The 20,835-nt window shown below is 64.2% G+C and overlaps 4 protein-coding genes across 9 annotated transcripts in view; 2 read left to right on the top strand and 2 right to left on the bottom strand.

Annotated features, from left to right (window-relative positions):
• Positions 1-117: 117 nt before the first annotated feature.
• Positions 118-2,536, bottom strand: MIEN1 (migration and invasion enhancer 1). Its single transcript, XM_051794697.1, has 4 exons — positions 2,399-2,536; positions 1,788-1,885; positions 1,413-1,489; positions 118-1,080 (listed from the first exon to the last, which is right to left on the bottom strand). Exons 1-4 carry the CDS (start codon positions 2,485-2,487, stop codon positions 997-999), a joined length of 348 nt encoding a protein of 115 aa, XP_051650657.1. The 5' UTR covers positions 2,488-2,536; the 3' UTR covers positions 118-996.
• Positions 2,537-3,679: 1,143 nt separating this feature from the next.
• GRB7 (growth factor receptor bound protein 7) lies at positions 3,680-10,273 on the top strand. Of its 3 annotated transcripts, XM_051794621.1 has the most exons (15): positions 3,680-3,734; positions 6,077-6,230; positions 6,315-6,459; positions 6,884-7,040; positions 7,124-7,245; positions 7,327-7,404; positions 7,494-7,631; positions 7,705-7,815; positions 7,941-8,039; positions 8,425-8,505; positions 8,580-8,696; positions 8,778-8,838; positions 8,929-9,016; positions 9,327-9,420; positions 9,511-10,273. In XM_051794621.1, exons 2-15 carry the CDS (start codon positions 6,085-6,087, stop codon positions 9,655-9,657), a joined length of 1,584 nt encoding a protein of 527 aa, XP_051650581.1. In that variant the 5' UTR covers positions 3,680-3,734; positions 6,077-6,084; the 3' UTR covers positions 9,658-10,273. The 3 variants fall into 3 exon arrangements, with proteins under 3 accessions (XP_051650581.1, XP_051650580.1, XP_051650579.1); XM_051794620.1 differs by lacking the exon at positions 3,680-3,734 and having other exon boundaries at positions 5,779-6,230; positions 8,781-8,838; positions 9,511-10,158; XM_051794619.1 differs by lacking the exon at positions 3,680-3,734 and having other exon boundaries at positions 5,779-6,230; positions 7,330-7,404; positions 9,511-10,153.
• Positions 10,274-10,531: 258 nt separating this feature from the next.
• LOC127474176 (retinol dehydrogenase 8-like) lies at positions 10,532-12,877 on the top strand. Its single transcript, XM_051794681.1, has 6 exons — positions 10,532-10,674; positions 10,755-10,916; positions 11,421-11,600; positions 11,675-11,768; positions 11,853-12,036; positions 12,638-12,877. Exons 1-6 carry the CDS (start codon positions 10,557-10,559, stop codon positions 12,875-12,877), a joined length of 978 nt encoding a protein of 325 aa, XP_051650641.1. The 5' UTR covers positions 10,532-10,556.
• Positions 12,878-16,715: 3,838 nt separating this feature from the next.
• The window catches only part of IKZF3 (IKAROS family zinc finger 3), a 35,514-nt gene continuing 31,394 nt past the window's right edge, over positions 16,716-20,835 (bottom strand). For all 4 annotated transcript variants that reach the window (XM_051794635.1, XM_051794637.1, XM_051794636.1 and 1 more), the window contains one exon: positions 16,716-19,225. In XM_051794635.1, coding sequence (XP_051650595.1) covers positions 18,528-19,225 — 698 coding nt within the window. In that variant the 3' untranslated portion in view covers positions 16,716-18,527. The remainder of the gene's footprint in view (positions 19,226-20,835) is intronic.

Raw genomic sequence — 20,835 nt, 5'->3', positions numbered from 1 at the left:
TTTCCTTTCCCTTCCCCTCCCACCACTTGCCTGAAGGGTAAAAATTCCTCATCCCACTGATCCTGAGCAGGACACAGGACCTGTGTCCCAACCCCATTCCCAGGGGACCCAGAGGAGCCACATCCTCCATCCTTTATTCCACACGCTCCATCCTTTATTCCACATCCTCCATCCTTTATTCCACATGTTCCATCCTTTATTCCACATCCTCCATCCTTTACTCCGCCCTGACTGTTGGGTTTATACACAGTATAGAATAAATAGGGGGCCCCCCGCCCCGAGGCCAAGGGCAGGGTCATTCCAGGCAGGAAGCAGGAGCCTGGGAATGGGGAGGGGAGAGGGACAAACACACCCGTGGCTGGGCTGGGGCTGCCACGGCCGGGAGGGCCCCCCTGCCCCTGTTAAACAGTGACAGAGCTGTTTAATCCTTAACCAACCCCAGGAAAGGCCCAGCCAGTGGATTTCCCTCTGGAATTCACCTCCTGGGAGCTGCAGAGACCCCCCTCAACACCCATCCTGACCCCCCCACTCACGGGGGGCCCCAAATTCCAAAGGGTTCAGGGGGAGAGCCCCCCCCGCCCTGTTGGGGAGGCCACAGGAAAGGGGGTGCCCTGGGGGGCTGTGGGGTTTGGGGGACCCCCTGTGCCCCCCAGGGAGGTGCAGCTGACAGAGGGGAGGGGGGGAAGGCAAAGGCAGGCGGGGGGACCCCCCCAGGCCATCACCCCATGGCAGGGATGGGACAGAATGGCCCCCCAGTGCCACAGCCCTGCCCTTCCCAGTGCCACAATGGGGGTCCCCAGGAGGCTCCCAAATTCCCCCAATGTCCCTGGACACCCCCCCTCACGCATGCAGGAATTTAACAAAGGCAGCGAGGGGTGACAGGGGGGCCCCGACATCCCTGGTCCTCCTTGATGTCCCCAGTGCCCCCCTGGGGTCACAGGAATTTAACCCAGGCAGCGAGGGGCAGCGTGGGGGGACCCCGATGTCCCCAGGGGGCTACAGGATGGTGCAGGGGGGGCGGCTGTTGGTGATTTTCTCCAGGGGTTCCCCATTCCTGGCCCTCCGGATGGCCTCGATCAGCTGGGGAGACACGGGCAGGGTCACACACTGGGGGGTTGCAGGAGGGCTGGGGGCACTGGGACACCCACATGGGGGTCACACAGGGACAAATCCAGGCCATGGCGAGGCAGGAGCTGCAGGAATTGCCCCTCTCCCCCCTCCCACTGCATCCCAGCGGGATCTGGCAGGGTGGCAGGAAGGGGAACGACTCCTGCTGGGATTGTGAGGGGGACCAAACAGGGACCCCCCTGGGAGAACCCCATCATGGGGGGGCTCAGTACAAACCAAACCACCCTGGCCCACCCTGGCTGACCCCAGGACCCCCAGGATGGGACCCCCAGAGCAACACTCACGTCCTTCTCGTAGGGAAACCCCCCGTTCTCCAGCTTGGAGAAGACGAGCTGCCCGTTGATCTCGATCTCGAAGGCACCTGAGGGCACACAGGGGGCCCAGCCCTGAGCTGTGCCCCCCCCAAGCACCCCCACACTGTGCCCCCCACATTGCCACCAGCACCCAGGGCACCCCCAGAGCCTTCTGCAGACCCCCAGACCCCAAACTCTGCACTCAAAACGACCTCAGGGAGGGGCAGCAACCACAGCACGTCTCCCCCCCCGAGACTCACCACGGGGTTTAACCCACCTCAGCCCCCCCAGCCCCCCATGAGGGCAGGTGTGACCCCCCACTGCGGTGCCCCCCAGGAGCCCCCCGGGGGCGCTGTGGGGCCTCACCGGTGCCCCCCAGGCGGGACTCGATCTCGATGTCCGGGTACTCCTCCCGCACGGCGCTCGCCAGCTCCTGGTACGTGGGCTCGAACCCACAGGGCTCGCTGGAGGTAGGGGGGAGTGGGTGAGGGGGGGTCCGAGGCGCAACCTCCCTGTAACCCCCTGCTCCACCCTCCAGCCCCCCAAATCCCCCTCCTCAGCCGCAAATCCCCCTATAACTCCCTCCTCAGCCCCCCACTTCTCTCACCTTGTAGAGCCCCCCAACCACCCAAATCCTCCTCCTAAGACCCCCAAACCCCCTCTTTAGCCCCCAAGCTCCCCTACAACCCCCTCCTCAGCCCAAATCCCCTATAACCCCCCTCCGCCCCCCAGGCCCTCTATAACCCCCAACCGCCCAAATTCCTCCCCTAGTCCCCCAAACTCCCGCACGCCTCCCTCCTTAGCCCCTCCTTCATCTCCCAGGCCCCTCCGTACCTTCACTCCCCCAGTCCTCACCCCAGTTTTCCGCCCTTCGCCCCAATACCCACTGCCCCTCCCGGGTCCCCCACACCCCCGGGGGCCGGGGGATCCCCTGGGTGCCCGCGGTTCCCGCTGCCCCGGGCGGTGCCGGCTCTCACCAATACTCCACGACGATGCGAACCCGCCGTTCAGCGCCAGCGCCGGCCCCAACCCCACTCCCGGTCTCGTCCCCGTCCCCGCCGCTCATGGCCCCGCTCCCGCCGCGCCGCCGCTTCCGGGTTGCCGTCACGTGACGCGGCCCCTTCCGGCCGCTCTGCGCCGCCGCCCCGCCTCGTCTTGTCTGCTCCGAGACCTCCGGAGGACCTGGCGTGACCCCGGTGACCCCCCGCGGAGGGGCCAAAAATGACCCTCAGTGACCCCCCACGGGGGACCCAAAGTGACCCCAGTGACCCCCCAGGAGGACTAAAAATGACCCGCAGTGACCCCCCCAGTGTCACCTACACCCACCCCAGAGGGACCAAAACCGACCTCCAGTGACCTCCCCTGGGGGACCCAAAGTGACCCCAGTGACCCCCGAGGGGACCAAAAATACCCCAGTGACTCCCCCAGGGGGACCAAACTCGACCTCCAGTGATGCCCAGGGGACCAGGAGTGACCCCAGTGTCACCCAAACCCTCCGCAGGGGGACCCAAAATGATCCTTGGGGGACCCACACAGGGACCTGAAATGACCCCCCCAGGAGCTCTCTGGTCCCACGGGGATCCCCAGCACTCTGTGGAACCCCACACTCCCCCCAGTACTCCCATGGGAGTCCTATAGGGCCTTGTGCCCCCACCAGACTCTGGGGAGTCACTGATGGACCTGCAGGACCCCCACAGGGTCCTCAGCATCCCCCTGCGGACCCCCCAAATCTCCTCACAGCCCCCCTTCCATGGGGGGTCCCCACATCCCTCCTGCCACCTGCATGAGACCCCCACTAAAACCCCCCACCCCATGGAGTCCCTCCCACCTTTGCTGACACCGTGGGACCCCCCACTCTTTGTGGGGTCTTTCCAGCCTCCCACACTGGGGGGTCCCAGGGGAGCCCTGACCCAAACCCCACACCCTGGGGCTGGAGACCCCCATGGGGGTGGGCGGGGGCCCGCGGGACCCGCACCCCCAGGACATCCCGGAGGTCCCTGTGTTCCCCCCAGGAGCCCTGTGCCCCCCCCAGCTTTGGCTGCTCCAGGGGTCACCCCAGTGCATTGTGGGAAACTCCCCATCCCCACCTCGGAGGGGTCGTGGCGGGTGGGTTTGGGGGGTCCAGCCCCCCGGGGTCGGCACGGGGCCGGGCTGGGCACCCCCCCCCGGGTGCGTTGGGGGCCGGGACCGGGCAGAGCCCCGGGGCGCGGTGATGTCAGGCGGGGGCGGGGGCAGGCGCAGGTAGATAAACCCGGGGAGAACAGGAATCCCCGGTCCGGCGGGAGGGTGGCGGGACGCGGCGGGCGCCTGCAGGTAGGAGCGGGGCCGTGCCGGGGGCTCCTGGGGCCGGGGGGGCCGCTGCTCATCCCAGGGGGTCAGCCCCGTCCCGCCAGGAACGACCCCAGACCCCTCGTTGGGTCCCTGCCCCTTCCCTCCCTCCCGCCTTCCTCCCGGCTCTTCCTCCTCTGCCACCCCGGTGGCTTCCCCGCCGCCTCTGTGCTCCTGGGAGCCCCGTCCCCCCACCTGGGCACCCACTGGGACCCCCACCCATAACTGGGGGGCTTGGGACCCTGTCCCCTTATTCTGGTGGCCCTGGGACCCCCTCCCTTAGCCCAGGTGGCCCTGGGATTCTATCCCTTATCCTGGTGGCTCTGGGAATCTGTCCCCTAATCCTGGTGGCCCTGGAACTCTGACCCCTAATCCTGGGGGCCCTGGAACCCTTCCTGTAGCCCTGGTGGCCCCCAGACCCCACCCCACAGCCTCGACATCCACCTGCCCCCCAGTCCTGCTCGCCCTGGGTTGGCCCTTCATGGTGGTGGCCCTGGTCTCCCTGCTCCATCATCCTGGTGGTGGCCCTGTGGCCCAGCCCAGTGGTCCTGACCCCCTCCAGTCCCCCACCCCATAACCCCGGTGGGCACTGTCCCCTTCCCCCTTAGCCCCAAGGCCCTGGGTCCCCCCGTTTGTCCCAGACCCCAGGGACACCCTGTGTGTCCCCCTGCCATGGTCATCACCCTGTCACAGCCCCTTCAGGGCCACCAGGGCAAGGCTGGCCCCGGGGTGACCTGAGGCCACGGGGATGGGCTGGGTTGGTGGCAGGGCTGTGTCCCCATCCCAGGGCCCCTCGGGGTCCCCATCTGTCACATCTCCCTGTGTCCCTGCGCCGTGTCCCACTGTGGGCACTGTCACCCCACATTACCCCTGGCTGTCCCCGTGTCCCCCCGGGGTCTGGCCAGGCAGGGGGACCCCAGCAGAGCCAGGGCAGGGAGCGGGGATGGAGCGGAGGGTGCTGGTGGGACACTGGGATGGGAATGGGGACACTGTGGGGACAGGGATGGGATGGGATGGCACCGGTCCTGCCCGGCCATGGACTTGGCCCTGAGAGCTGGCAGGAGGCGGGGATGGGCACGGGGAGGGGACAGAATGGGCTGGGCAGAGGCAGAGGGTGGATCATTAACCCGAGTCCCCGCGGCCTCCCGGGACGTCCCCGCCGGGCCGCAGCCACCGAGTGCCACCGAGTGCCACCGAGTGCCACCAAGTGCCACTGAGTGCCACCGAGTGCCACCGGCGCGGCCGCAGGTGCCACGTGTGTGTTACGTGTGTGTTACGTGTGTGTTACGTGTGCCACGTGCTGGTCACTCCAGGGCCGGCCCCGGAGCGTGGCCGGTGTCCGAGCCCCCCCAGCGCCGTGGCACCGGCACCGGCGGGACCGGGGGGGTGTTCCGGGGTTCCCCCGACGTGGGGGGCTGGCGGCGGTTCCCACGGCGGGCGCCGGCTCCCTCGCCCCCGGATGCCAGGGCGGTGAGGTGGAGCTGGGAGCGGCCGCCAGAACTGGTTTGGCCGGACCCGAGGAGGTGTCTGGGCTGAGCCGCCGCCGCGCTCCCGTTTCCTGCTCCCCACGGCGCCGGCACGGCTCGGCCTGGCAAAGCCCGGCCTGGCAAAGCTCGGCCTGGCAAAGCTCGGCCTGGCAAAGCTCGGCCTGGCACAGCTCAGCCCAGCAAATCTCAGCCTGGCACAGCTCAGCCCAGCACGGCTCAGCTGGTGCCTCCCGGTGCCCACAGACCCTCAGTGCTGATCTGGGGGCACTGTGAGGGTCCCTTGAGGGATGTGGGGGATTCTCAGCTGTCTCGTGGTGGGTTGTGCTCAGCACCAGTGTCACACCTTTGTCCCCAGCACCAGGACAGGTCTGGGGGCACAGGGACACCCCAACCCTTGGCAGCCACCTGGGTGGGGGTCCTGTTTTTCTGGGCATCGTTAAAACACCCCTTGGGTGGGTGCCAGGGGTGGGATCCCCTCAGCAGCTCCACGGCACAGGTGGCGCGTGGCCCATGTGGAGCCTGGCACAGCGTCCCATGGGGGCTGTCCACACCTGGCCATGGATCCCCTAAACCTGGCCATGGATCCCCCAAACCTGGCCATGGTTTCCAGACCTGGCCATGGACACCCAGACTTGGCCATGGACACCCAGACTTGGCCATGGACCCCCAAACCTGGCCATGGACCCCCAAACCTGGCCATGGATCCTCTAAACCTTGGCCATGGACACCCAGACCTGGCCATGGATCCCAGACCTGGCCATGGATCCCAGACCTGGCCATGGATCCCCCAAACCTGTCCCTGGAGCCCCGGGCAGTGCTGGACCCGCTCTCTCCCCACAGATAATGCCATGGAGGGGGGGGCTCAGCAGAGCAGCCTCCGGGAGCCCCCCGGGCCGGGCGGGGCAGAGCAGGAGGGGCTCCCCAGCGAGTGGGATGGGGGAGAGGGGCCGCCCGAGGTCAAGCGCTCCCAGCCCCTCTTCATCCACGGCAACAGGTGGGTGGGGATCCGGAGGGGGCTCGGGGGGCGCGGGGGGGCACGGGGGGTGTCACAGAGCTCAGCCCCCCCCTGTGCCCGCAGCCGGACCCCGCCCCAGGAGGAGCCGCGCGCGTCGTCGCTGCCCAGCATTCCCAACCCCTTCCCGGAGCTCTGCAGCCCCTCCAACTCGCCCATCCTCAGCAGCCCCGCCCTGGGGCAGGGACCCCCCCGCGAGGGCACCTCCCACGTGAGTCCGGGAAGGGGGGGCTGGGGAGAGGGGGGGCTCAGCCCTGGGACAGGGATCCTCCCCCCCATAAGTTGAGGGGCTGGGGAGGGGGTTTCTTGGTCCTGGGACAGGGACCCCCCTGCGAAGCTCCCTCCTACAGAAGCCAGGGGGGTTGGGAAGAGGGGTGTCCTGGGACTCCCCTCCACCCCTGTGAAGGCACCTTCCACACGAGTCTGGGGAGATGGGGGGGCTCAGCTCTGGGGACAGGGACCCCCTGACATCAGGGCACCTCCCACGTGAATCAGGGGTCTCATCCCTGGGGCAAGGACCACCCCCCACACGAGTTCAGGGAACGGGACCAGGCAGGCTGGGGGGGGTCTCGCCTTTGGTTCTGCGGGTTCCCCTCCCGCGGGGGGGGGCCCTGACGGCCCCGGTGGTGCCGCAGGTGGTGAAGGTCTTTGGCGAGGACGGCGCCTGCCGGTCCCTGGAGGCCTCGGCGGGCACCACGGCCCGGCAGCTCTGCGAGACCCTGGTGCGCAGGACGCGGGCGATCCACGACCACAGCTGGGCCCTGGTGGAGCTGCACCCTCACCTGGCCCTGGGTGAGCCCTGAGGATGGGGGGGGCACTCGGGGGATAAGGGGGGCACGGCCAGGGCTCCCCACTGACCCCCCGTGCCCCCCCAGAGCGGTGCCTGGAGGACCACGAGGCCGTGGTGGAGGTGCAGAGCTCCTGGGCCGCCGGCGCCGAGAGCCGCTTCGTGTTCCGCAAGAACTTCGCCAAGTACGAGCTCTTCAAGAGCAACGTGGTACGTGGGGCTGAAGGGACGGGGGTGACCCCCCCCCAGCACCCCACGGGGCTCTGCTGACCTCTCCCCCCGTGCCCCCAGCAGTCGCTGTTCCCCGAGGTGATGGTGTCCAGCTGCCTGGAGGCCAACAAGAGCATGGCACACTCCGAGCTCATCCAGGTACAGGGCGCTGAGGGACTGAGGTGCCCCGGGGGTCCTGCCGTGCCCTGGGGACCCCGCCGTGCCCCTCAGCCCCCATGTCCCCCCAGAACTTCCTCAACTCCGGGAGCTGCCCAGAGGTCCAGGGGTTCCTGCAGCTGCGGGAGCCCGGGCGCAAGGTCTGGAAGCGCTTCCACTTCTCCCTGCGCCGCTCGGGGCTCTACTACTCCACCAAGGGCACCTCCAAGGTGAGGGCACGGGGGTCTTTGGGTGGGGGGAGCACGGCCAGGGGCTGCAGCCTGATGCCCCCCACCCCCCCAGGACCCCCGGCACCTCCAGTACTTCGCTGACCTCACCGAGTCCAACATCTACTACGTGACCCAGGGCAAGAAGCTCTACGGGACCCCCACCGAGTTCGGCTTCTGCATCAAGGTGGGGATGTCCCTGCATGGCTGGGGGGTCCTTCCCTGTGCCTCCCCCTGTCAGGGGGTCTCTGTGCCCCCCCTCCCCCAGGGTCACTCGGGGCTGCCCCGTGACGGCTCCTGCCTCTCCCCCAGCCCCACAAGGTGCGGGGCGGCGTGAAGGGCCTGAAGCTGCTCTGCAGTGAGGACGAGCAGAGCCGGAGCTGCTGGATGGCGGCGTTTCGGCTCTTCAAGGTGAGCCCTGACGGGGTGGGACCGGCCCTATGCCAGAGGGAGACCGGGGGGATGCTGGGGGAGAGGTTGGAATGATACCAGAGGGATGCTGGGGGATTTCTCTAGGGTTACTGGGGGAATACTGAGGTGATGCTGGGAAGATGCTGCAGGATGCTGGAGGGGACATGGAGGGATTCTAGAGGGATACTGGGGGGTTGCTGAGGGCTCATTCCCATCCCAGTGCTGGAAGAGATTCAGGGTGGGTGTCCCTGTCCCCATGTGGGGTGGACACAGAGGTCCCCATCCTCACACTGGGTGGCTGTGGAGGTCCCTGTCCCCACCCCCACCCCGCAGTGGGGCAGAGGCCCCACAGGCCCCCCCAGCTGACAGGACCATCCCCCCCCAGTACGGGATGCAGCTCTACCGCAACTACCAGCAAGCGCAGGCGCGGCTGAGCCAACCCCCCTGGATCGGCCCCACGCCCCTGGTGAGTGCCCCCCATGCCCCCCCGCAGGCCCCAGCCCGTGGGGACCCCCCGGTGACCCCCCCATTCCCATGCAGAGAAGCGTCTCTGACAACGCCCTGGTGGCCATGGACTTCTCGGGGTGCACGGGCCGGGTGATCGAGAACCCCAGCGAGGTGCTGACGGCGGCCCTGGAGGAGGCACAGGCCTGGAGGGTGAGTTGGGGTGCGGGGGGGGGCGAGGGGAGGGACCCCCTGAGCCCACCCTAACGGCCACCCCTTGCTCTGCACGGCCAGAAGAAGACGACGCACCGGTACAGCCTGCCCGCCGCCTGCCACAGCTCCCCGCTCAGCGCCGGTGAGATGGGGGGGCTGCCCCTGGGGGGGGGGGGTTGTCCCTGCCCTGGGCGGGGGGTCCCCCCCGAGCCTGACGCCCCTGTCCCCACAGCCATCCACCGCACCCAGCCCTGGTTCCACGGGCGCATCTCCCGCGAGGACACCCAGCAGCTCATCGGCCGCCAGGGCCTGGTGGATGGGTACGGGACCCCAGGAGGGGTCCCCGGGGCTTGGGGGGTGACATGGGACAGCAGGGGGGCACGGGAGCCCAAGGGTTACGGGCCCTGGGGCCCACGGGGGGATGCAGGATGCCTGTAGGGGTGTGGGAGACTTGCTGTGGGAGTGGGGGATGCCAGGGAGGGTGGGACTCCCCACGGGTTTGGGGTTCCCAGGGTTCCCAGGGGGTACTGGGCCCCCAGAGTTTGTGGAGGGTATGTGGGACCCCACGGGTGACACAGAGGGGACAGAGGGGCCCAGGGCCAGCAGTGACCCCTCTCCTGGCCCTCGCAGTGTCTTCCTGGTGCGGGAGAGCCAACGGAACCCCAAGGGCTTCGTGCTGTCCCTGTGCCACCTGCAGCGCATCAAACACTACCTCATCCTGCCCGTGAGTGGGGGGCTCCAGGGGGGCTGGGGGAGGACAGGGGGGCCGGGGGGGGACCGAGCTGTGGGGTCCTGACCCACCACCCCCTGGCAGAGCGAGGAGGAGGGTCGGCTCTACTTCACCATGGACGACGGGCAGACGCGCTTCGCCGACCTCATCCAGCTCGTGGAGTTCCACCAGATCAACCGGGGCATCCTGCCCTGCAAACTGCGCCACTACTGCACCTGCGTGGCCCTCTGAGCCCCGGGGCACCGCATGCCCTGGCACAGCCTGGCACTGCCGGCACGGCTTGGCACAGCCTCGCTGCCGATATGGCACGGCTTGGCACAGCCCGGCACCGCCGGCATGGAATGGATCGGCACAGCCTGGCACCACTGGGACGGTTTGGCACAGCCTGGCACTGCCGGTATGGCACGGCTTGGCACACACCAGCACCACCAGCATTGTTTGGCACAGCTGGGCACCGCTGACACGGTACGGCTCGGCACAGCCCAGCACTGCTGGTATGGCAGAGCTCAGCACAGCCCAGCACAGCCCAGCACCACCAGGATGGTTTGGCACAGCCTGGCACCACTGACATGGCACAGCTCGGCTCGCCAGGACCCCTCACACTCAAGCACTTTGTCCTCTCCCCTCTGCAGCAGCAGCAGCCCCAAGTGTCCCGTGGGGGCCTGGCACTCCTTGCCTCCACACCAGGGGCATTTTGGGGTCCCCAGGAATGGGGTCCTGGGGTGGGGGGGCAAGGGGGGACACCCACCACCGCGTCCCCCACGTCCCCACAAGGCCAGTTGAAAACTGGGACGTGTTTTATACCAGTGACAATAAAGGTTATTTTTGCAGAGCTCCTGCCTCGTCCTCTCCAAAGGCAGAGCCGGGGGGTCCCCACAGCCCCCCGCTGCCAGTGGCACACGGCTGGCAGCGTCCCCGTGTCCTGCCGTGTCCCCACGGTGCCCCAGGTCCCGCACAAAGGCCCCTCTGTGTGCCCGGGGCACCACGTGTGGCTCAGCCACGCGGCCGCCCGCAAATCCCCAGGGAGCGGGGAGTGGAGGGCGGATTATCCAGGGGAGGATTAAGGGCCCGGATTTGGGGGGGGGGGGGGCCAGGGCCGGGGCAGCTGCTATAAAGGCGGGGGGGCTGGGATGTGGGCCACAGGCCGTGCCATGGCTCCCAAGACGGTGCTGATCACCGGCTGCTCCTCGGGCATCGGGCTGGCCCTGGCCGTGCGGCTGGCACGGGACAAGCAGCGCCGCTTCCAAGGTGAGCGGGGCAGAGGAGGGACCCCCCCCCGGCCCCCGGGGGGACCCCGCGCGGGGCTGAGCCGCCCGTGCCCCCCTCAGTGATCGCCACCATGAGGAACGTGGGCCGGAGCGCGGCGCTGGCGGCGGCGGCGGGGCCGGCGCTGGGCCGGACGCTGGAGATCAAACAGCTGGACGTGTGCGACGAGGGCTCCATCCGTGCCTGCCTCGACAGCATCCCCGGGCGCCACGTGGATGTCCTGGGTGAGCCCTGGCACCCCCTTCCTGCCCTGGCCGTGGGGAGCCCTGGGCTGGGAACCTCTGTGACAGGGACACCCCACAGTGGGGACACCCCCTGTGCTGGGGGCTGTCCCTGACAAGCTTGTCCCAGGCCGGGGATACTTTGTGCCCCCAGTGCTGGGGGGGCATGACAGGGACATCTCATGCATCAGAGACCCTTTGACCCCATGAACCAGGCACTCTCTGTGCCAGGGACATTCCATGTACCAGGGAGCCTCCAAACCCAGGAAATCCCATGCTGGGGACCCTCTGAGCACAGGGGACCCTCTGTGCCAGGGACCCGACCACACACACCAGGGACCCCCTGTAACAGGGACCCCCCGTGCTGGGAACACCCTGTGCACCAGGGACCCTTCACTGCCAGGACATCCCACGCTGGGGACCCTCTGAGCATCGGGGACCCTCCATGCCTTGGGTGTGGGATCCCCCCACCTGGGGTCTGCCCCCACTGATGCCCCCTGCCCTCAGTCAGCAACGCCGGGGTGGGCATGGTGGGCCCGCTGGAGAGCCAGAGCCTGGCGGCCATGCAGAGCCTCATGGACACCAACTTCTTCGGCCTCGTCCGCCTCGTCAAGGAGGTGCTGCCGGACATGAAGCGGCGCCGCGGGGGCCACATCGTGGTCATCAGCAGCATCATGGGCCTGCAGGGTACGGGGGCACGGGGCACCCTGGGGGGGCCAGCCCCGCCCTCAGCCCTGACTGGGACCCCCCAACCCACCCAGGCATCGTCTTCAACGACATCTACTCGGCCTCCAAGTTCGCGGTGGAGGGTTTCTGCGAGAGCCTCGTGGTGCAGGCCCTGCGCTTCAACGTGGCGTGAGTGTGGGACTGGGGGGGTCTGCAGCCCCCTGGGACGGGGGTCTGGGGGGGCCCAGTGCCCAGCAACCCCTCCCCGGGCAGGATCAGCCTGGTAGAGCCGGGGCCGGTGGTGACGGAGTTCGAGACGAAGCTGTACGAGGAGGCCGAACGCGCCGACTACTCCCGGACAGACCCCGAGACGGCCAAAATCTTCACTGACCTCTACCTGAGGAACTCCAGGGACGTGTTCGCCAGCCTGGGCCAGACCCCCGAGGACATTGCTGAGGTGACGGGTGGGAGGAGCTGGGCAGAGAAGTGTTAATTAGCCCAAATGAGGAACAGCAATGGCCAGTCGGCATCTGGGCAGATCCTGCCTGGACAGCTCCATCCTGATGGGGCTGAGCCTGGCTGGGAGCGGGAATGGGAGTGGTGAGGAATGGGGATGGGGATAGGGATGAGGGTGGGGATGGGCTGAGGTGGGATGGGATGGGAACGGGGATGGGATGGATGGGGATAGGATGGGAGGGAACGGAGGATGGAGATGGGATAGAAATGCAATGGGGATGGGAAGGGATGGAGATGGGGTAGGATGGGATGGGAATGGGGTGGGATGGGATAGAGATAGGGATAGAATGGGAAGGGGATGGGGATAGGATTGGAATGGGGTGAGGTGAGATGGGATCAAAATAGGGATAGGATGGGATGGGCTTGAGGATGGGGTGTGAATGGGAAGAAGAAGGGACAGGAATGGGGATGGAGATGCAGAGGAATGGGATGCAGACAGGGCTGAAAGGGGACGGGGGCGGAATGGTGGTGGTGTCAGAAATGGGCTGGGGCTGAGGAGGGGCTGGGGGGACAGGGAGGGGACAGTGCCGTGCCCCGTGCAGCACACCCTGCGGGTGATCGAGGCGGCCCGGCCGCCGTTCCGGCACCAGACGAACGTGGCGTACACGCCCATGGCCGCGCTCAAACACGCCGACCCCAGCGGCGCCCTGGTCACCGACGCCTTCTACAAGCTGGTGTTCAAGTACGACGCGGTGCTGCGCTTCGGGCTCCGCGCCATCCGCCTGCTCCGCTGGAAGTCACGGAAGGTCAAGGCGGGCGTGCGGCTCCTGGGCTTCAAATAGCCCCCTAGAACAGCCCCGGGCAGCGCCCACCCCACCCCCGGGAGGGCGGCTCGGGGGCGGGGGGCGAGGGGCCGGGACCCCGCGCGGGGTTTCTGTCCCGCCCCCGGCCCGAAATAGCGCCCGCGGCCGCCGCCGCATTAAACCTGAAGTGGGAGCGGTGTTTGTAACCAGCGCCGGGTGAGCAACGCCGAGCGGCTTCCTCCGGGAGAGCGGCGGCCGTGACGGGGCTGGGAAGAGCCTCCCCCTCCCTGGGGCACCCGGCCCCCTGCACCCGAGGGCGTGTGGCCCCCAGGGGACCTGTCCTGGCCACCCCTCGGCTGCCAGAGGCGGTGTCCTCCTTCCCGAGTCCTCCTTCCCCCGGACAGTGCTGTGGGGTCGGGAATGTCCCACGGGGGGGGTGGTCCTCAGTCACCCCCCTCCAGCACTGAGCCCCACGGCCCTGGGGCAGCACAAGGGGTGCAGGAGGTGGCAGGGGGGGAGCAGGGTGAGAGGGGAGTTCAGAAGGGGCACGGGGGGTGCAAAGGGAACCTGGGCGAAGTGGAGATGGGGTGCATGGCAAAGGCTGGGAACAGGGAACCACAACACCCCACGCTGCCCCCGGGGGGCTCCCCTCCGGCTCAGCGGGGGCGATGGCAGGGTTGGTGTGCCCCGGGTGGTGGTGCGTGGGCGCCTGGCGTGTCAGCCCCGGGAGGAGAGCACAGGGGGAAACCGCAGGAGGCCCGGCACGAACCAAATCTGCGGGGCCGCTGCTCACAAACCTGCCCGGCCCCACCCCCGGCGCAGCCCCCCGGGGCCCTGCCGGGACCCCCGGCCCCACCTGCGAGGGGTGGGTGGCGGCTGCAGCTCCGTGTGCCTCGCACGTGGCCTCTCCGGGGCCCCGCCGGCTCCAGGGACCTCGGGGACAGGATGGGGGCGGGGGTGTGGGGGGGAGAGGAAATATTTTTGCATTAATCCCCCCTTCTCGCACGAGTTAATGGCAAAGCGGCGGTGGGACCGCGGCCCCGGGGCCATGGCAGCACCTGTGGGACGTGCAGGAGTGACATCAAAGCGGTGACAGAGTCGCTGCCTCTCCCCCCGCTGCGGTTTCTGCAGATTTGACTAACTTTCTCCACTCCGGGGGGCAGGACGGGGGAGGGGGAGGAAGGGATGGGGGGCTATGCCCGGGCGCCGGGGAGCAACAAGGGGGGGGGCCCTGGCTGCGGCTCAGCCCCCCGGGCACAGAGTCACAGCTGTGGGAAACGGGGCTGAGGGAACACAGGACCCTCCCCCTCCCCAGGCACCCCCAGTGCCCAGGGAAGCAGCAATGGGGCTGGTACTGGGGGCACTGGGGGGAGCAAGATGAGCCGCAGCTCTCCCTGAGGGCGAGGGCAGCGGGGTCTGGGGGGAGCAGCCTGTGATGGCCTCAGCCCCAGTCACAGCCCCCCTCACGGGGGTCCCGGGCAGAGCGAGGACGGAACAGGGAGCTGCTGGTGGGGGGGGTATCCCCAATCTGTGGGGGGCACCTGGGGCGTGCCTGAGGCTGAGGAGCATCACCTCCCGCCTGGAGCACCCGCCGTGGCCGTGCAGCAGCAGTCCGAGCCCAGGACCACCCTCCATCCCCATCCCACCACCGCCGCAGCCCCGCGGGTGCCGCGCTGGAGCGGCCGGAGCCGGGCGGGTCGGAAGCAGATTCTTGTGAAAAACAATTGTCTGCTGGGACTTTCCTGCCCCCGGGGTGTGACAGTCGCCAGCCGCTCCCCGTGTCCCCGATTCCCCGAGGATTTCGCTGCCAGGTGCCGGCTCGCTGCCATGCAAATGTGGCGCCAGATATAACCCGGCCGGAGGGGACGGAGGGGACGGCTCGGGAGCTCCCCGGGGGCTTCACTTCTCTCCCGGCGCAGCGAGGGGGGCACCAGGCGTGACATGAACCCGCTGCCCACGTCGTGGTGCCCCGGTGACAGTCGTGGCCCTGCCCTTGTGTTGCTCCCGCGTGTCCCGGCGGGACCCCCGGGGCTGCAGAGAATCCCCCGTGGCGGTGCCAGCGCTGGGGACACTTCCAAGGCTGTCACTCAGCACAGAGGTGGCTCTGCTGGCTCCGTGCCCCCCCGGATTTGGGAACCCGGCCCACGCGGAGGGTGGGAAAACGCCGGCGGGGCCCGTGACTCAGGGCACGGCTGGGGACGGGGACACGGGGGAGGTGCCGCCGCTGACTCAGACCTCCCTCCCCGCTGTCCCCTCCCGGCTCCGCCGGGGTTTGGGAGCTCGGCCGCTCCCCGCGGGGGAGCAGGAGCCGGCCGGGATGCTCCAAGGATGCGGCGCAGCACCCGGAAGAGTTTTATGGGATTTTTTTGGGCGTTAGGAAGCGTGTTTCGACACGACGGCGGGGGAAACCAGTTCCTCCGTGCTCTGTCACGATTACAGCTATCAGCAGATAAGGATCGCTCTGTCACAACACCAACTGAAGGTTTCTGTAAGCCTTGAAAGGGGGTTGGTTCCAGGCAGCAGAGGGATGAGGGAGTTTGGATGAGGGAAAAGCCGGGATGGGAAGACGCCGTGAGACTGAGCCCCCGGGGGCTGTCGGGGCTGGCACTGTCGCACCCAGCGCTGACACAGCGAGGGGAAACGACCCCTCGGCGCTTTGGTTGCCACCCCTGGCTGGGAAGGAAGTGGAGGAAAAAGAAAAAAAAAAAGAATCCTCCGACTTTCTTTTGGGTTGTGTTTTTTTTTTCGTTTCTGTTTCTCAAGCGCGTCCAGCCCTTGCGGCAGAAGGTGTCGGGGGGAATGAAACAAGGGCGAGCAACGTCAGCCTGGTGAGGCGGGTGTTAAGAGGGCTGCGGGTGGTGTGAGCCTCCACCCTCCCGCCGCCGGGATGTTTCCATCGCTTTCCCGCACGGCGGGTGCAGCTCCCGGCATCCCACGGAACCCCTGAGCCCACCCCGCGGTCCGGGCGTGGGGCCGAGCTGCCCACACCCCACGGCTCTTGGGTTTTATCGTTCCCCTGTTAACCACAGCCGAGTCCAACACCATTTCCCAGCAGCTGGAGGAACAGCAGCGTTAGTTTACACCTCCGAGTGTATCAGTTACTCCACTGAGTAACTGGTTGTGCCGAGCACAGGCCCCACCGTGGCTCAGCCGGGGGATGCACCACAGCCACAGTCCCATCACACCCGGCTGGGTCACAGGTCCCAGCTCCAGCCCTGGTGCTCCACACCCGCTCCCTGGATCCCATTCCCACTCCTCAGCCTGCTCGTGCCCGTCACTTCCCAGCTCTGCTTTAGCACACAGGGGTTTACTGAAATTTTTAAAAACTTCAGCAAACCTTTAAGCACCAGAGACTCGTTTCTTGGTGCTGAAAGCTCCTTCCCTGGGGCCTCTCCTGCCGCTGTTGGGGTGCAGTTCATCAGGGAACGAAGAACCAAGCGAGGTGGACACATCACAGGCCAGAGAATGCCCCAAACCCAAATCTGTTCCGGACCAAAATAACAAACCAGGAGCAGAATAGCTCAGGCTCTCAACCAACAGCAGTGGTTTTCCCCTCTGTTTTCCCAGATGAGGTGGTGTCCAAAGCTCCTCTGAGCTCAGAGATCCACCCAGGACCGAGGCAGCCCCTCGATGTCCAGGCACAGCCCGGTGGGGTTCTCACCTCCCAGGCCAAAGGCTCCAGGGCAGCGCTGTGGGATGGGGGTGAAGGGAAAATTCAAGTGTGTTCTTCAGTGAATCCTACAAAAGTGGTTTAAAGGGGGCTCCATCACTCAATCCACTTATGGAAAATCAGATTTTTGGATGGCTTCAGGTGTGCAGGTTCCTTGAAGAACCCGCCTTTGCCTGCCCTCAAGTCAGCACATTGTCATTATTTAGGTATTTTATTCATTTATTGACAATTCTTTGGTGTTGAAAACTAAGCCATTGAAAAGCAAGCTTGTGACAAAATTAGAAGTTGATAAAGACAACCACAATGTCCTAAAAATGTCGGACTTAGATTCCCCAAACTATCACAGAAATGTCAGGGCAGCAATAGAACTGTTTCTCTTTGTCCTCTGGGAATTCTTTCCCTCCCTTTCCCTCTCTTTTCCAGGTCCAAAGGCTTGACCCTTGACCCAGGCTCACTTGGGGGGAGTGTTTGTCACACCATGACACGAGTTGTTCATCGGGGAAGAGCCAAACCTGCCTCAGATGGGAAACTGGGAAAGATCCTAAACGTGCTTTACAGCTCCACACACAACAGCAAAACAGTTCTCCTGAGCCCCAGGGACAGCAGGATCCTGGATTAGCTCTTCCACAGCACTCTGGACACTCTGCAGGCTGAGTTATCCCCCTCCAGACCTACCCTTAGTGGGAAAAATGAATGTAGTCTTTTTTTTTTTTTTTTTTTTTTGTACCTTAAAATTCTTCGGGAGGAAATACTTGAGCCAAAAGAGGCAGAGGGAATGGAATTCAGTATTTCTTGACCCTGAACTCTCCAGCCTTCCCTCAGGGAAGCAGCTGGATCACCAGGGATAACACAAAAGCAACGCAGCTCTCAAACCACACAAGGGATGGAGAAAGTCCATCAGAACACTCCTAACTAGGGGGTACAAAAATACTTCACAAAGAATAAACCCTCGCTCAGCAAAGCCATTCCCAAATCCCTCTCCAGCACAGAGACACCGACAGGGCTGTGGAGCAGGGAGGAGTTCCAAGGAATTGTTTTAAAAACCAGCTTCAAAGGGAGGCACCTGCTCAGGGTGTGGAGCAGCATCTCCTGCCAAGGGATGTCCTGGTGCAGCTCCCACACACCTGCAGGTCCCACCCGCTCCCGCTCCCATCCCAGCACTGTCCACAGGGACATGGAATGGCACAGCCACGTGTCCTGCTGCTGGAGCACAGCAGGAGCAAGGCAGAGGCACAACACACAGCACAGCTTCATCCTTGTTCATGGCACCCATCAGAAAGGAGGAGTTTCCAGCAATGAAAATCGGGATTTCCCCCAGCCTACATGGATGAGCCAACCAGTGACCTCACTGGGTATCCCAAAAATGCTTATTGTTAAAAAATCCCAACCCCAAATAGGTCTCATTTCTTATTTTGCTCTTGCTGGGTGGGAGTGACTTTATAGAAACAGAAAAAAAGGGGTAAGAAAAATGAAAGTGTGGTGGGGCCATACACTCACCAGGGCTTAGGGGAAAAGCTTGAAGGAGGAATTAAAAGTCCCTCCCTCCTCCTGCCCTTGCTTTCCTTGTTTTGGTGATGAGCCACTGGAAGACCATATGAGAATTATAACTAAGAAAAGCTCCTCCAACACACCTCTGACCAAACACCTGAGCAAGCAGGGGAGCTGCCAAGAAACCCTTTTGTGCTGAGTTAAAGCAAACCCTATAAAAACAAACACACGCTAAAAATTCAAAACATCGCAAATGGCTCTGAAGTTTCACAAAAATAAAGTTCATATCAAAACCAGTCTCTGCCCCGGGTGTTTCCCACAGTCCTGCTCACCACAGCAGCCAGGCAGAGATGCTACAGAACACTGAATTATCGGGAAAGAATTTACAGAGGTGTCACCTCCCCGTGACACGCTTCAAACTGGCCTAGAAAAAATACTCGGGAAATTTCGTTATACTAATTAAAAACCCAACCGACCGAGCCTCCCCTGGGACGGGAAAACACGGCCCCTGCCCTGGGAGAGCCGGTCCCTTCACTTGAGCACGACCCTGTGCTCCCCCCGGGCGATGTGCGAGGAGAACTCGTAGCGGTCGTGGCTCCGGTAGCCGCAGACGTTGCACTCGAAGGGGTCTCGGAAGCCGTGGCAGCCCATGTGGATGGTGAACATGACGTAATCCAGGAAGAGCACGCGGCAGTGGTCGCAGCGGAACACCCCGATGGGCTCCCCGTCCTTGTTGAGCACCTTGAAGGCGTCGCGCGGGCACAGGGCGGGCGGCTTGAGGATGTCGTAGGGCCTGGGGAAATCCTTCAGGGCCGGGAGGCCGTTGCGGGCCGGGGCGGGGATGGCCTGGCCCTGGGGGAAGGAGGCGTTGGGCCGCTCCTCGTGGTTGCTGTCTGTGTCCGTGGAGTCGTGGCCGCTGTTGTTGGGGGAGAGGCCCCTGTCGGACGACAGGCTCTTGTCCCTGAGGTGGCCGTGGCCGGGCTCGGGCGCGGCGCCGTTGGGCACGTCGGCGCGGGGCAGCGGCAGCGGGTACAGGCTGCTGATCACCGGCACCATCTCGGCCGTGGGCGCCGGCGGAGTCTGCACCAGCGGGCGCAGGGCCTCGGCCCCCAGGTAGGTGATGGCGTTGTTGATGGCCTGGTCCATCATGCGCCCGTGCATCAGCTCGCTCTCCTTCTCGTACAGGAAACCCGCGCCGTAGCCGACGTCGAAACTCGGCCGCTTCTCGCCTGCGAGGGAGCAGAGCTCAGAGTTACCTGGGCGGGTAAAGGAGGATTTAAACCCCACAATGCCTCTTCTAAAGGGCAGAAGTCACCGGGAAGTCAAGGGGCATGAAATGTTCTCTGCTGAGAGAGGCTGTTTGTAAATACAAGTAGCTTTCTGGTGGTTTTTTTTGTGTGCGGGGTTGTTATTTTTTAAAGTTCAGGCTTGGAAGCAGACCAGTCTAAGAAAGGAGGCTTTGAGGGTACTTTCTGATAGACTCATCTGTGACATGTCCTTGGACACTGAAGTCAGTTTTCCCCACTGTCCTCTGACAGCTACAGCTTCCTCTGCACCACACCTGGGTTCTTGGACCTCTACACAGGCTTTCAGGTAATCTAACACTGGCAGATATATATATATAGGTGTCAAAAATCACACTTAGGGTCACTTGATAAAGGGTTAGTAAAAGAAAACTGTTTTCCTCTGGGTGTGCTGGGGCTCTGGAAGCTCTGGACCGGACAGAAGGGAAGGACAGTTCACCTGAAATCCTGCTCACACCTTTTGGCAGCACCACGCAACTGGCGCAAGGAGGAAATAAAACTGCACCCAAAAAGCACTAAACTAATTTTTGGAGCGAATGTCTAGAAATAAGCAACTGAATTCTGTGGTTACTTAAACCATAAAATTGTTCTTAGCTTAAAAAAAAAAAAAAAAACAAACAAAAAACCAAAAGAAAGGAGCAGATGAAAGGTTTCATGTGCAAGGGACTGGCAAACGTCGGATCCACGAATCTCTCAGTTACGGTAACTCGAGTGGTGCAGATGTTTATCAGTCACCTGTCAACACCATGACTCAATGTGTATGAAACTCGTGGGGTTTCACTGCACAGGCAGAAAACCAGGAGCTCACGTTTCTCTTCTAAAACACTCCCAAAAAGGTTAGTGAACCACAAGAGTGTAACTGCTTCCAGCCCTCAGCGCCGCTCGCCGTCCAGCTTCACGTGGAAGGAAACAAAGCGCTGCAGCGCCTTTGGGTGACTCACAAAACCAGCTGCAGGCACGAGAAAAGATGTGAATAAATTTGAAATTTAGGAAAAAAAAAAGGCAACGAAAAGCAAAAAATAGGCAGGAATTCCCTAAACATTTTGGGGTTAAATAAGGTGAAGTCAAAAGGTAACGCACAAAAACACGACGTGTGAGCGCAGAATCGTGGAATATCCTGAGTTGGAAGGGATTCACAAGGATCGTTGAGTCCAGCTCCTGAATGATCATTAGGGTCTCACAGTGCTCTGTGATTCCACTGTGCTGGTGGATTTTAAGGTCCCCCCGGGTACCCCTCCAGGAGAAGACTCTGAAGAGGGGCCTGGTGCAGAGGGGAAGGGTCAAGTGCAGGCTCTGCTGGTCCCTGTCCTTGTGTGGGACTTGTACTGGTGCACCCGAGGCAGCTACTGGGGATGGAGATGTGAAAAATAAAGTGGGCAAGACTCCTGGTGCTTGTCTGAATCTCTGCAGAGCCCTCCAACTATAATAAAGGGTTTTCTTCTTCCCATCAATGGACTTCATTCAGAGCAACGGGCCAAACAAAGATGCCTTGTTAGTACACATCCCTGTCCCTGCTTCCTGACAAAATGAAACAT

This window comes from Manacus candei, unplaced genomic scaffold, assembly GCF_025592945.1.
Source record: "Manacus candei isolate 608988 ecotype Guabito, Panama unplaced genomic scaffold, ASM2559294v1 h1tg000040l, whole genome shotgun sequence".
NCBI classification, from domain to species: Eukaryota; Metazoa; Chordata; class Aves; order Passeriformes; family Pipridae; genus Manacus; species Manacus candei.
Note: the sequence above shows the minus strand (reverse complement) of the source record. Positions and strands in the feature narration are given on the sequence as shown.

Excerpts from the sequence above, each read along its gene's own strand:
- MIEN1 (XM_051794697.1), bottom strand. The coding sequence starts at position 2,487 with ATGAGCGGCGGGGACGGGGACGAGACCGGGAGTGGGGTTGGGGCCGGC. Across the intron at positions 1,886-2,398 it reads CGCATCGTCGTGGAGTATTG|CGAGCCCTGTGGGTTCGAGC; the intron begins GTGAGAGCCGGC and ends CCCTACCTCCAG. Across the intron at positions 1,490-1,787 it reads GTCCCGCCTGGGGGGCACCG|GTGCCTTCGAGATCGAGATC; the intron begins GTGAGGCCCCAC and ends GTGTGCCCTCAG.
- GRB7 (XM_051794620.1), top strand. The coding sequence starts at position 5,794 with ATGGATCCCCTAAACCTGGCCATGGATCCCCCAAACCTGGCCATGGTT. Across the intron at positions 7,632-7,704 it reads CCACCAAGGGCACCTCCAAG|GACCCCCGGCACCTCCAGTA; the intron begins GTGAGGGCACGG and ends CCACCCCCCCAG. Across the intron at positions 8,506-8,579 it reads GGATCGGCCCCACGCCCCTG|AGAAGCGTCTCTGACAACGC; the intron begins GTGAGTGCCCCC and ends ATTCCCATGCAG.
- LOC127474176 (XM_051794681.1), top strand. The coding sequence starts at position 10,557 with ATGTGGGCCACAGGCCGTGCCATGGCTCCCAAGACGGTGCTGATCACC. Across the intron at positions 10,675-10,754 it reads CAAGCAGCGCCGCTTCCAAG|TGATCGCCACCATGAGGAAC; the intron begins GTGAGCGGGGCA and ends TGCCCCCCTCAG. Across the intron at positions 11,769-11,852 it reads GCCCTGCGCTTCAACGTGGC|GATCAGCCTGGTAGAGCCGG; the intron begins GTGAGTGTGGGA and ends CTCCCCGGGCAG.